The 15,215-nt window shown below is 41.7% G+C and overlaps 1 protein-coding gene across 3 annotated transcripts; it reads right to left on the bottom strand.

Annotated features, from left to right (window-relative positions):
• Positions 1 to 1,181: 1,181 nt before the first annotated feature.
• On the bottom strand, positions 1,182 to 13,359 carry LOC105039171 (uncharacterized). 3 transcript variants are annotated; one of them, XM_073244799.1, is made up of 4 exons: positions 12,663 to 13,359; positions 11,658 to 11,788; positions 6,235 to 6,603; positions 1,182 to 6,094 (listed from the first exon to the last, which is right to left on the bottom strand). In XM_073244799.1, exons 2-4 carry the CDS (start codon positions 11,682 to 11,684, stop codon positions 1,526 to 1,528), a joined length of 4,965 nt encoding a protein of 1,654 aa, XP_073100900.1. In that variant the 5' UTR covers positions 11,685 to 11,788; positions 12,663 to 13,359; the 3' UTR covers positions 1,182 to 1,525. The 3 variants fall into 3 exon arrangements, with proteins under 3 accessions (XP_073100900.1, XP_010913515.1, XP_029118571.1); XM_010915213.4 differs by lacking the exon at positions 11,658 to 11,788 and having other exon boundaries at positions 1,182 to 1,367; positions 1,482 to 6,094; positions 12,663 to 13,358; XM_029262738.2 differs by lacking the exon at positions 11,658 to 11,788.
• Positions 13,360 to 15,215: the final 1,856 nt, after the last annotated feature.

Here is a 15,215-nt window from a genome sequence, read left to right as displayed (position 1 = left end):
CACTGACTTAAAGACCGCTGATACTCCAACCATTTTCCGTCCTACAACGCAACAGAAATAGTACAAAAAAAAAAAGGGATAACTAAAAATAAAACTATATAAACATATTCTGGTTTCACCATGCAAATCTATGCAGTCGAAAACTATGCAATCTATATCCCCTGCGGTGACTATCACAGCACTCATTTCTCTGAACCATGATGGTACATTAACACAACCATACACAAATGACTGGAAAAATGAAAAGGTTTATTTAAAACCAGGATCTTAGGATGATTGGTATAAATAGCAGCGATACTTAAAAATATACAAGAATCATATAGCAGATAAGCGTACCATATGTCAACAAAATAATAAAACAGGGATCACACCAAGACCGGTAAAATTGATAACAAGCAAGACAGGAACAGAAGCTAGTGTCGGTAGAGATTAGGAATGATGACCTTGGAAAAAAGAAAAAGAAAAGATAAATAGAAAAGACATGAACGAGTCTTTCTGAACTGCTTTATTACAGAGTTATAGCACCCAAAGGGCAGACAGTTTTTGCTAAAAAAGCATCAGGAAAAAAAAAAAAAAAAAAAAACTGCCAGCGAACATTCAAAAGCTGCCATAAAAACCTATCGTAAGCCACAATACAAAAAGTTTGACAACCTTCTGGTTTCGGCTCAAGTGACTGTCATTCAACAAGAAAAAAAACATGTTTTAACTACAGCTCATACCAGTACATGGTTGGCTGCAAAATCTTCTGATATGACAAGGTTTAACAGAATTTGGAAGTGAGAACATGTTATTGCACAGTCAATAAAACTAAAAATACAAACAACATATGCTCATGTCTGGGCATTCACACAAGGAAGGCGAGTCCTGTGCCACTGAAGAGGTGACTAGACGGCATATTTAATTGTCCAACCGATAAAGCATTATAACATCAATTGTTTGAAGCAAAAACGCAGGCGGACATGTTAAGCTGCAATAAAACCGACTAGGAGAGATTATGCAAACAAGCAATGCTGACAAACTTGGTGCACTTAGTCACAGTGGTTTTGGTGGAAGAGAGAACGAACAGAAAATTGAAATAGTTAGATAATGTAACTTACCATCCATCCTCCAAGGCCAGCGATATAAACCCTCCTTTAGTAAACCAGCACACATGCCCATACATGCTAAAAAAAGTCAACTGCTGAAGCCAGGAAAATCGTTTCTAACAGAGCATCATACCTCAACATTTACATGAATTACAGCAAGGTTCGATTCCCTCTGAAAGAGTTCCACATCATCCTCGAGGCAAACACCAGGATGCATGTGAGATTGTGTGTGTAACTTAGTGAGAAAGCAATACAGGAAAGAGATTCCACATGTGCTTGTGCCTGCAAATTAAGGTCGACCTTATCCATGTGCACCAGAATAGAAAAACACATGCACCATACACACTATCAGACTTTCACAAGCCATGATGAAAAACAGAGTAGCTGGGGGCTCACCAGATCCTCAACTCGCCGAGCAAATGGGTTGCCCTGAGTTGTCCCTACTGCCGTGAAAGTTGCTTGTAACCGGATCTCTCTGCATCCCAACCCCCTTCAGGCTCCTTCCTCTTCAAACCCCCACCTGGCACCTGGTACATCCTTGCCTGCTCCTCCACAAAAGCTTGAGAAGTGGCAACCAGGAGTTGTCTTGATGCTGAAGGCAATCTGTCATCTTTTCCTTCCATATCTGCACTCCCTGGACCTGCATTGAGATCAAGACCTTGTCTGGCCCACTTCTTACTGTTATCAGATCCACCACTGGTACTACTTTCTGGAAGGCTAATCACACAAGGCCTTGAATAATGAGACGAGACAGCACCTGCTGGTCCAACAAGCTGAGACGAAATGACAGGAAAGCATGAAGCACCTCCAGATGATGAATCCACATAGGTTGTTGATCCGCCTGAGAAAGAAGTTGACGCAAGAGGAAAACTAGAGCCAAAAGGAAAGCCAGCATACGGGAATGCAGTAGCAGGCGAAAAGGCCATGGCTGGAGATGATGAAAGCACTGGGTTTCTATAAATATCATTTCCAAACATGCCCCCACCAGTAACTGACCCCAAAATCCTCTGGGTCCCTGGAGCTGCAACGATAGGGTAAGGCTGCTCCCCTCGATCAGCCAAGAAGGATGGTATAGCAACAGCAGAATAGGAATTACTTGGAGGAAACCAAGAAGATACATTTCCTGATTCAGCGTTACTCAATCTGAGTCCTGCTACTGGAGGTAAGAAAGGCATACTGCTGCTGTTCTTGACATGCTGGTTCCTTGGTGCCGGTTCTGAACCAACTTCATCAAGTCCTGGTCCATTGTTAAGATCGAAATCCCTTAGTATGTTGGCATCCCCACCAGAGAATCCTCCAGATGCTGGTCTTGCCGGCAGAAGTGGCACTTCTAACCTACGACTGGTGCTTGCCAAAAACTGCCCATTTTCTGTACCCTCATCAACTCTATTTAAATCAAGATCAAGTCCCCCGGCAGTTCGGGTGGGTGCATCACAATGGCTAATGACTTTCGATTCAGAGCCTGTTGTTTGAGCAGGGCTCCGAGAAGCCATGTCCTCAAGAACTCTCTCATCAGGCACATTCAGATCAATATCCAAAGGCGGACGACCCTGCTTCCCTGCAGCATCAGATGCTGGGACCTCAGAAGCACTAAGTGGCATCTCAAGAACCTTTCGCGGTTCAGCTGGGCGAAATGCACTGGTGGCAGCTGAACCTTTCCACCCAGGCTCAGCCTTGGTCTTCAATAAGTTTTCAGGTGGAACGAAAGGTCCCTTCGCTGGAGCAGCGACTGTGATTGGAGCAGGCAATCCATTTAACATGGGAGCTGTAAATGGAGACAGATTAGGCATATGAACTGCAGATGAACATACTGGTGCAGCTGAGGTAGCTGGTTCGCCTTGGTTCCCATCATCTCCAGGAATGCCTTCATTTAAATCGAAGTCAAGCTTAGGTGAAACATCTGGCTCAGCTGTGACAACCAATGAAGAAGCCTCTGCAGAAGATGCAAGCTCCACCTTTCCATCACCATCAGCTCCAAACATCTTAGAACCAGAAGACTTTGCACATGACTCAGTTACTTGGGGAGGAACACCACATGGCGGCTGATTGTTGGCAGCACCAGCAGGAGAAACCTCGTTAGGCTCCTTTATTTCTAAGTTCCCATCAACCCCATTGCCAGAGAGAAGTGACACTACAGTTGATCCACCTCGTTCATCAATGCTTGAAGGAGAAATTCTAGAATTTTCTTTCCTTTCACTGTCACTGAAGTCCAAATTACCAGCCCCCAAGTTATCACACTTCTTAGTCTTGGACTCATCCTTATTTTCGGGACAAAGAATTTTATCATTGCCAGATGAAGCAATGGTATCATCACCACTTCTATCTAAAGCCTCTGCATGATTTTCCACACCAGGAGGTTGCTGCTGGTCTGTCAAGGTGGCAACACCAGGCAGTTCTTTGTTGATTGGAGGACAAGATGGAGATTCTTCAACTACCAGCTTTTCAGATTTTCTGCATGACATAGTCTTTTCAAACTCAGAAGCATCAGCCAAGGACTTGCAAACAACACCAGAAGCACACAAACCACTTTCTCCAATCTTTGAACAAGCACAATCAATGGTTTTACGCTCATCCACTGATGGGCTCCTTAACTTAGGCTTACTATCTGTGCAGCCATCAATACCCTGGCCACTAGTTATCCACTTGTCCTGGGGTGGATCCGCTCCATCAACCTCACTCTCCTCCTTCACATTTGCTGGACTAGACATAGAATAACATCTATCAGCTCTCTCTTCCTCAAGTTTCCCTTCTGACTTCACAAAAGAATCTGTAGTTTTATGAAAACTTGTACTGGAAACAGGAGATTGTTCAGTTTGCTCGCCTTTCAATCTATTATCCTGCAACGACATGATGGTTTTGTGATCAACCGGAAAATCAGTGCCTGCCTGTTGCGATTCACTTCTTGCTAACACAGAATCAACACCTTTACCATGCTTCTCGGAGTCGACATCAGTGGTTTCGTCAGACTGGTCATGATTTTGGGCCACGCCATCATCACATGAGAGTCTTGACTTGGCCTCATTATTACCAGTACAAGGATCCTCCCTTGCAGGTGAAGTTCGAGGTGAAGCAGTGGGGGAAATCAAGTCCGACTTTGACATTTCCCCAGCAGCCACAGTAGCAAGTAAATTCATTCCAATATCATCCCCAGCCGATAAAGGAGCACAAGCTTCAGAATATTTTGCACAGCTTTCAATCAATGCATTTATAGAGCTGAAAGAGTTCCTTGTCCTGGGTTCAGACAAGAAAACCTCTTTTTCATTCCCGGAGGATGAACAGGCAGTTCTTGGAACATCAGAGACCTTGCCAGTCTCATCAGCACTCCTGCGTTCTTCATCAAGAACACCTGGTGGTGATCTGTCAGCTTCATCGGATCCAACTACCCCTTCTTTGACATCATTGCTCTGCCATGACTCGGTATTTGCATCAGTGGTAATGTGAGACCGACAGGTATCACTCCTTAGTTTCATTTTACGATCATTATGTTCATGTTTATCAGGAGCCCCAGGTGATGACGCTCTGCTACCTGTTACTGATGGGTCCTCAAATGAACCTCCACTTCCACTTCGGGCAGGACTACGACCAGGGTTAGGAAGCCTAACAATCAACCTGTGACTATTTCCATGATCTGTAACAGGCACATCAGGTGTTTTTTCGCACGTCAGTCCAGATTGTGATGCTTTATCCAAGGTCATAGTTCTGCTAAGAGAACCAGACTTACCCAAATTAGGTTCCTTCTGAACTCCAGAATTACTTGTTCCCAGAAGCCCATTACCAGACCTTCGGTGACGAGAAGAACCACCAGAAGTCTTGCTAGCATTCATTGAGCCAGCTGTTGAACTCCTTGCATCCTCCTTCCAAGAAGAACCCATTGTTTTTGCATGATCACTGGAGCAAGACTGGCTATTGTTCTGAGATTGACTGGAACTGCTGCTCTTTTCTTCTTTCACTGCAGTTGGTGGCAACTCCTGAGTCCCACTGCCACCACCTGTTTTGCCAACTGAATCCTTCGGTATAGCCCCCGAGGCAGGTGATTGCAATTTTAAAGATCCTGGTGTAACCGGAGATGTCTTCGTCATAGAATCTGCATGGCCAGGCTTGCTGGGCAGAGTTTTACAAGGAGAAGGCTGATTCACAGGGCTTTTCACAGTCACCTCACTGGATCCAGCACGCCTGTTACCTCCATGAGAAACTTCAGAAAAACCTGGCTTGACAGGCCATGCTACAGCCTGGCTTGACCCTACAGATTTCGCATCACTGGTCTTGAATTCTGCATCAACTCGCTTCTTCCAAGTGTCAACAAGACTCCTAGCCTTCTTCTGGATCTCCAAGTTTTTATGACTGCGTAAGTGATTCACAGACTTGCCAATATTGCAAGTCTGTAAAGCATTAAGATTTACAGGCAACTTATCCAAGGCACGAAGTAGAGCAAGCAGCAGTTCTTCACTGGCTTTATCACTTTCCTTGGGACTGTTACCATCACCAGTTTTACCTTTGTGTGCCTCCTGGAGCCAGTCATCCAGCACAGGTACACCCCTAAGCTGCACAAACCTCCCAAGGCAGTCATATTTATCAGTGGCCGCAATCACATCAGCAAGCATTACCCTACCAGCCAAGTCTATTTTTCTCTCATTTCTATCAAGTTGCATGAGATTCACAAGTTTCTCAACCCCTTCAGCATTTACAAGCCCACCTTTTTCTGTTATTTTGGCAATTTCAGCTTTTATCATGCTTTCAAATTTGAAGTTAACAGAATCACCATCCTCGGTCTTAACAGAGCGCTCTCGTTTAAGGGGCTCTGTGCCCTGATCACCTCTGTCCCTCTTCTTCCCCTTAGACTGAGAAGGAAAGGAGGTGCCACTATTTTGTACACTATCTGAACCAGATTTCAGCTGTTGTGTGGACGTCGGACCATTCAGAGGTTTTGGTGAACGCCCCCCAGACTGCACTGCTGCATGCATCTCTAGTCGTGTTTTATCTAAAAGTTGATCTACTTCTTCCTGCCGCTCCTGGGTTTAAATAATAATAATGATGAGAAGAGGAAAAGGCAATAACCAGCATTTAATATATAAATGAAACAGATGAACTAAACTGTATGCATCTGTCACCTTATACATGCAGAAAGATGCTAGAAGGTTACAACACTTACATTGATATAATCCTGATCAGTTAGCCACCACAAACACTTGTTTGTAATATCATACACTCGCCTACACACAAACGAAGAAATTCCTGCTGGAAGTTCGACACCCTTGCGTAAAAATGCAACTTTACATGGATGAAGCAATGACGCAGCTGATATCACGTCCTTGTGAAATGAGTAGAAGACCTCGTTCGGTGCAGCTTCAGGTGTTATGCCTTTGGCAAGCTTTACGTCAGTAGGTCTGTAAAGCCAATTTACACATAACTTAAGATAATCCTCTTTGCCTGTTGAAAACCTGCGTATTATTCCAATGAAAGGCGGGGCGTTGCCAGCCTGGAAAAGAGCACAGTCACCAACTCGAATCTTGCGCCCATCCTACAAAACAGCAGAAATATCAAGAAATTGACAGAAAATGTAATGAAAAGGAAATGAATAACTAAAGCACTAGACTGTGTATGGCAGTGTATATGCAGAACTAAAACAAGGACAAAGGAAACTCAGTTCAAGGCAAAAAGAAATTCTTCAGAAGATTTGAGCAAATTAGATGTACACACATAGGCCAAACAATTTAACTAAGAGTATAACTTTAGCATCTCTCACATGCTGCTAGACATATCCAAATCCATATTCATAAAATACTCAGAAGCACCATTACATAAAGAACATCATACAGAATCCTACAAATGCATCAGTTTCTTGGAAAGAAAAATTAAAATCAATAGAACAAAAAAGAAACAGACTACTAAGCTACTAGGAATGATCACAAGTGATCTTATAACTTGCATTATTACCATACCCTCCAAAGACATCAAGATGACAATTGATAAATGCATTCACCTTTCTTAAAATAATCATTCCATTTCCATTTCTCTTGACCTTTAAAAAAACTTAAAGAGGAAAGAGACATATCAGAATGTCTATCTATAAAAGAAGAAAGTGTATTTCTTGATGCCGCAAAATAATCATAACAAAGTTCTAGAGAACTAAACAAATATTCACATGCATAAAGAGCCAATCTGGTGGTCCATACATCTCATTCAAGCACCACAAGCATCACATGGACCCGCTGGCATGCACAATCATTTGACCCATTTTAAACCTAATCAAAATCAGCCTAACAGCAGAACAAGAATATAGGAGTCCAAATTATTATTACTGTCACTATCAGATATCAATTAACTATATATATCTACCGTCATCTATTTTTTTATTTTGCACAAATATATAAAAAGAATCCATATGTTAATGAAAAGAAAATAAGCAAAGCAGGACAAAGAAATTGTAAGAAAATTTTGATATCCATTAGCACCTACATAGTGCTAAAGAAAAGATACACCAGTTTAATATCACCATATGCAACAAGCTTGTATGTCTGTTTTGCGCCTGTACAATTTATGGTAGGGCATCACTGGATGAACTAGTTCAAGTAAGGTACACTTCTTCCAAACACTGGCCATAGCTTTATATAATACCCAGTGACAATGAAATCATTTTTATCCACGATCCAACAGTTGAACCAATTGCTAATAGTAAAACAATAAATGAACAAATAGATTTGGTGCCAACATTTTCTTCTGACAGATAAAATAACAATCAACCTTAATTATCTCAACAATCCCAAAATAAATTTCTTAAAGTGATTTTTTTCCATTTTGGAAAAGTGTGTTTTGTTTTGGTGAGGCAAACATACAATTTTAAGAAGTAACAATCAATGCAGTAAGATCACTGGATGAACCTTGAGCATCCAAAAAATGATGCATAGATAATAACTGATGCATTATTATGGCTATTAAATTAAAAGTACATAGACAACTCTGGAAAGGAAGCAAGAAGATTTTAGCCGCATGATTAGCACCTAAAGTAGATAGACCCCCAATCAGCATTGGTGGGTACAGGTTTTCATGTCACAAGGTTAAACAAACCTAACACTGAATCCATCTCCTAACCATGACCTAGAATCGAATGCGATGCATGAGCATAGCATCAAAATTTACAGTGTATGAGAAGTCAAATAGGCATAGAATCAGCTTTCGCAGGGCAAGAAGCTGAAGTCACAAGAATATAAAGTCATGCAAGAGTTTATACATTGCATTCAATTGGACATATATAAATATCAACTAGTTTCCTTTTTGCATAGTGCTTGAGTCAATGATGGAAATGCACTGTTGTCATATTTAGGTGATCGAAGTGATGTGAACGCACATATGATACTTATAACATTTGTAATAACATGTTAGATGCATAGATAAATATTAAATGATCTAATTAACATATAGACATATAATGCTCCTCCTCTGTGCAACCTAGATTGGCAGTGTCTGCCAACCATATCCATGTAGGCCAACCATACCATGTAGGAATAAGATATTACAGTCTGAATTGGCTATATCACAGATTTAGAAGGTTCTTGCAGCTTGGCAACTCAAAGCTGTCAACGAATTTAGCACCACGATACAAATAGACTCAATGATATTATCACTTTAATACACATCATAACTAGGGAAAAGAAAATCACACTCAAATTGTCAATTAATAAGTTAACGACTATTTTTGTCTTACATACTGCAATCTTAAACAAAAAGATACATATATGTGCATATGTGCATACAAGCAAATATGCTGTGCGTACATATGACTACTTGTATATATCCATGTATGCATGTACGCCTGCATATATGCCACAAATTATGTTATCCCAATGAACATACAACATATGCAAATATCACATGCGTACGCATTTGTTTATGACGCTACGGATACACACATCAAAATGAATACATTGTCCATGGACATGAGTACTTGCACATACACATGTATAGATGAATGCATGCATACATGTTACAGAACATACGCATATCAATGAATATACAACATGCACATGAATATATGCACATGTATGTGTAATATATATATATATATATATATATATATATATAAAGAAAATTAAACAAAACTTACTCAAAAATGGAGGTCATAATTACTTCTTCAAAATACACCAAACGAATTGCTTTTTAAAATAAGCCGAGCATGAAGTAACTAACGATGAAGCAAGCCATTCTTTAAAAAAAAAAAGAAAAGAAAAGAAAATAGCATACCCATGCCATTTCCAGGATCTGCAACCCTATAATAAACATAGCCTGCCTTTTTTTGCATTTAAAAAGTTAAATATCAATAAGCCATTCAGTTTCTAAGTAATAATAATGTTGTCATGCTACCAACTAGTACTATTATATTATAGGACAAACTAGATTCAAAAAAATTTATGTTTCGGCAACAATGCGCATGTCAAAAATGGTTTATATCCAATCATCAGCCCATGTTAATAGCATAAATTTCTGTAGTAATACATGGTCCAAAAACTCAAATATAACAAGCAATATGAACAACTAATACAGAAGTTCAAAAGGTGTTAATTTCTCCTGACTTTTTACCCAAACAGTTTTTTTTTTTAAAAAGAATGTAGAATAACCAATGCAAATTAAACAAGTAATTAAACATAAAGGGCTATGCATAAAGTCAAGAATTATCTCATGTCACAGAATAACGAACTTTAAATGTAGATAAGCCACTGAAAATTGATTAAAGATACAAAAATATAAGATCTGAGACTTATTGCTGTAAATTTCTTCTTTAGAGCATTATATACAATTACCAGAACATGGTTTTACAATTCCCGATTTACCGCATGATCATTTCCAAAACCATGCCCCCAAACTGTCCCTTAATATTCCCTCTCACTACTTCTACTCAAGTCTTTTACCAAAAAAAAAGTATTTATAAGTAAAATAATTGTAAAAATCATCTAAACATAGGGATTTCAGATCTTCAAAGTTTGTTGATTCTTTCCAACCAAAATATCAAAAAAGTAAACAATTAAAACCACATATAAGAATATAACATCAAAAAGTGGCCCCTTCCATTATTTTTAAAACAAACTTAACATTTCAACACTGTAGAGTTCAAACCCAGCCCTCCACAATAGAACAAAAGTCTCTCCACCACTGGAGGGGTATGGATCTCTTTTTCTCAATAAAAACATTATAAACGATCAAGAAAAAAAAATGACTAAAAAAACATTACAGGTCCATTGTCTCTTTTTTTTTTTACCAATAAGATAGAAGAAAAGGAGGACGTTATATTATATTCTAATCCCAGAAGGGCTTAAGCTTCATAAATATTGGTCAAAGAAGCCACCTTGTTTAGTCCCTAAGAACTTACCAGTACAGATTACATGATGACTCCTTAAAGGATGTATTTCAGAAAGCAAGACTTAACCCTTTTTCCTACCACCAATCTCCCACAGGCTTATACAAGTGAAGACTCGACCACAAGTGGTGAACCCCCCTCAAGAAAATTACAGTGCTATGAATTATAATTCCAAGCTTTGATTAAAACAACCATATAGCATACAGACACCAAAGTTGCAAGTATCGGTATCTCAGAATTCCCGAAAAGGCAATTTAGGCAACAACAGCCACCATTGACTGAACCAGACAGTAATGCTCAAACAGAAAATGAGAATCTACCAATATCTGAGGTAGGAATAAAAGATCACTCTAATGACTTTCCTTTTCTTTGTATGTATTTCTTCCCAATTGCAGTCGGAAAATTTTGGAAAATGCATAATGGTGAGAAGTTCTAGAACATGGTCATATTGTATGCATTGATCCCTATTGTAGGCAAAAAGTTAAAAGCACCAAGCAAGGGTGATGCACACCAAAAAGCACGACCTAATCATGAAAGGGTAGGTCTATTCCTCTCTATAACCAGATGCCTTACAAAATCGAAGGCCAACAACTAAGTAAACCAGCTTGCAAACAACAACCTCACAGATAATTACATTACCATACTGGATTACAAATAGAAAATCTAGTAACTCACAAGGCCAGCCTCAACATACCTATATAATGGATCAAGGAACAATCTAGCAATTTATGATCATAATGATGCCAACTCTCCATAGGTCGGTAACAAGCTCCTAAGCAAAGCAACTTCAGCAAGAAATTCACTTACCATAAACCTCCAACAGAAGACTACCTTTCTAATTCCAAAGCTTAAGCTTGTGCTACAGAAGATATGCTAAAATTGGAATGTGGAAAGATTAGATGCAGATAGGAGAATGAAAATTTTGGATGTTGCATAAAATGGATTTTGTGCATCGTTAGATCATGAATTAAAAGCAGAATAGAAAGAAGAGCATCACAACAATCAACACATTTTGGTCGCAACACCTGGCAAAAAACTAAACAGCAGACAGGAGGATAGTATCGTGATCCAACACTCCACCTATACGCACCATTTCTCAATCATGATCGGAAGAAACAGAGGAATTCGAGGAGGGCATGGTATTTTACACACATATAGACATATCTCTCCCCTCCAAAAAAAAAGAAGAAAAGGAAAAAAAAAAAGAAGAAAAAAAAACAAACCTTTAAGCCACCCGTTGCAAGGAACATGTGGCTTCATCCAAAAGAAGGATACGCCTTCCTCCACGCCCGTTGACCATTAGATCGTCGACTGCACATATCTCAAAATGCTCTGAAGTCCATCATTCATCCACCTGCACAGATCTCAAAGCAAGCAGTGGATGATCCAACAGTCCAGTGAAGGAGTATCCTTCTTTTGCATAAAGGATACGGCCACGGCCCCTTAGTGCGATCGAGCGGAGGTAGTGAGGTAAACCAGTTTCTATGGCAATTTCATACGAGCCAAAAAAAAAAACATCCCTAGGAAGATGTCATCATTTCTAACTAAATTCAACAATAGTAGTCATGCTTATAATCCACTTAAAAAACATTATGCATGACGGTTCCCTTCTCCAATTCCCCTTGTTTTCCCCTAGAACTGGAGCTTGCATAATTAACGCTACAATAAGTATTGGGAAAAGATTATCCGTTAGCGGACAATACCAATCTGGCAAAGTTAAATGAAAACATCTCTGTAATGAATACTTATAGCTTTATTTATAGTTTTTTGCCGCACCAAACTTTTGAAAAAAAAAAAAAAAAACTCAAAAGCCCCATCTCGTGAGATCATACGCAAGGAGAAAACACGTACTTACGAACGCTCCAGAAATGACACAATATCCAAATCCACGAAGGAAAAAAACTGAAGAAACAAGCAAACATATGCAGCTGAGCGCAAGTGAACATACAAGCTCTGCAAAATTCCAGAAGCACAAAAATCCCAAATCATCTAGATGATAAAACAAACAATTATGGCATACGGAATCAGAAATCGAAGAAGCGCACATCAACGGCAAGAAAAATCAACACCAGACCTTCGACCGGAGACCCATAAATCCAAAAGACAAAAAACCAATCAATCACCAAATTCCCTAATCCAAACCAGGTCAACCTCCACTTTTCTTTAATTGGCGCACCAACACAAGGAGAAAGCAAAGAAATCGACGATAGTCGAAGATAAGAAGGCACCTTTATGAAATAATCGACAGAAGACTGAAGGGAATCGTATGCCGAGGAGGTCGGTGGGGTGGCTAGTGGCGCCGGTGGTGGAAGAGCTGCTGCTGCTGTGCCGGGCGCAGGGACTGGCCGCATGTGCCGCCTCCGTTTCCTCTCCTCACCTTCCCGCCCATGCATAGCCTTGCATCTTCCCCGGTTTTGGTTGTTCCGATCCCTCCTCCGGCGCGAACCATCAATTCCCCACCCTCAATTCCTCCGCCAGCTCCTGGAATCGTCCAAACCCTAGAAACCTCCCGACCCGCCAAACCCTAGATCCGCCCCCTCCACATCCATCCACAGATCCAAAAAAAAAAACTCCCCAATAAATACGCGACGAGAGAGAAACCCTAATCCCGGACGCGGCGGGGCGCCTCGATCAGGCGGCCTCGAGATCGGATGGATGGCGGATCGAATCAGAGGCGCAAGATGAACGAGAGATCGAGCTCGGGGAGGAGGCGAGCCTGGTGGGGGAGGAGATGGGAGCGGCGAAATCGAGGGCTTTAGAGAGAGATTTGGGTCGCGGTTTTCGCGATCTGATGAATAAGAGAGAGAGAAAGAGAGAGGAGATTGTTTTTTTCGGTAGGATGAGGAGATTGTTACTTGAGAGACCACGCCAGACGGCAAAGGGAAGGGCGTACTTGATAGAGGAGGGCGGGCAGAACGGGTAGGGGGCGGGCAGGACGGTCACCGAACCATGGGCTTGGGGGTAAGCCGGGGGGGGACTCCTGACTCGAGAGAGAAGCGGGGGTAGGGAGTATTTTTGTTACCGTTTCTTTTTGTGCGCGAGGAAAGGCGGATGGCACGCTCTGTCGTGTGCGGCGCTATCCTGGGCCGCTGGTGACGCGTGCGGGCGGAGCCGGGCAGCCTGGTCGCCGCTCGGGCAGAATCCTGACTTTGACCTGGAAGAGCAGGCTGCTAACCTGCGCACCTGTCGTCCAACAAACGCCTTCTCGAGTTATTTCTTTTCCTTATGTTTTATTTATTTCTTTCTTGGTACAAGCAGAGGAGCCACGATGACCCACCTACTACAAATAAGAAGATACAAACAGCATAGAAACACCAGCGTACTGACCCACCCTGACCCACAAATCAGCTTAGCAGCAACTAATATGTAGCGTCTCATATTTATACAACACGATAGGCATTGGCTTGGAGAAATGTTAGTGAACTACCGAGGGTGATAGTCACCCATTCTGAAAACAAAATCCCCATGAGTTGCCTTCCGAGCTAACCAATCAACAGCCTGGTTGCCCTCGCTCAATGTGTGGAACACTCCGATGATGTGCAGCCTTCTCCTCCATGCTTGTAGATGGCTTAGAAAAGGATGAGATGTAGATAAATCAATAGCAGAATTACTAAGCCATTGAACCACAATAGCTGAATCTTCTTCTATCCATAATTGCTGCACATGAAAACAAGTAACAGCCATACTCACAGTCAGGCTGTAGTCAACTCCGTATCAAGAATAAAGCCTTGATCTTCCCTGCATTAGGACTCTGCCGGTGCATTATAGTTGAAAAAAAAAAAAAATACAATGTTTGCCTTACCAAGTGCACGAGACATGAGTTAGTGGCTTGAAACAAACGGCTGTTCGTGGTTGACCTAACCAAGCCATATATGCAAACCCATAGTGGACCTGCTTCTCTACCATGGCTTTGCCAGCAAAGAAAGAGGAGCAAAACGAATATTGCACAATGCACTGAATTGAGCCTAGCATTGAGCAACAAAAGGACAATCCACTATAACATGTCGACGGTCTTCCACAAGTTTAGAGCATAAATCACAATATAAAACCTCAGCTGGCAAAATACCTATGTGGTACAGAACATTTTTGCCAGGCGCACCCACATTAGTTTCCACCGAAGGCATCTGACATGCATAGGATCAGCTAGCTTCTATACCCTTTGAAAGAAGGAAGAAGATTGTACATCCTGAATATTACTCATACTCACTAAAATGATATATGTCGTTCAAGAACACATGAGAGAGGCTATTAGACCCCCAAAAGAGATGATCAGACCAGGAAAATTGCACCAAGGGAATGCTGCAAACCTGGTTTTCGTCATATCGGCATTAAGAAATGTTGCGGCCAATCGCCTCGTCGTCCGATCGTCGGGAAGCGTGCACCTGCAAAAGGAAGTCCGCACTGACCGGAGGCGGCTCCGGCGGGGACCCTCCGACGGTCAAGTCAGAGAGGTGACTGGGCAACAGTGAAATGCAGACAGAGAGCTCTGAGAAGGAGAGAGGGAGAGGGAGAGGGAGAGAGGAGCGAGCCTGCGTATGTGGGAGAGACGGGCGGATCGATCCCTTGCACTGTTGCCTTCCCCGGTATATATAGTGGAGCGCGGTATGGCGCCATCATTAATGGCGCGGACAAGTGAGGAACTGTCAACTCACTGTAGGCTGTCAGAGCCGCCGTGAAAACGTCATGTCGCCGTGTAGCCGTCTAATCACCAGGGTTGACCCGGCTCTCGGCGGGACAATGCCCCTAGGTAACTGTGCCGCATGTCCGTGTCAGAGCTGACA

Source organism: Elaeis guineensis, chromosome 1, assembly GCF_000442705.2.
Source record: "Elaeis guineensis isolate ETL-2024a chromosome 1, EG11, whole genome shotgun sequence".
In the NCBI taxonomy this organism is placed as follows: domain Eukaryota; kingdom Viridiplantae; phylum Streptophyta; class Magnoliopsida; order Arecales; family Arecaceae; genus Elaeis; species Elaeis guineensis.
This window is presented reverse-complemented; position numbering and strand designations above follow the sequence as displayed.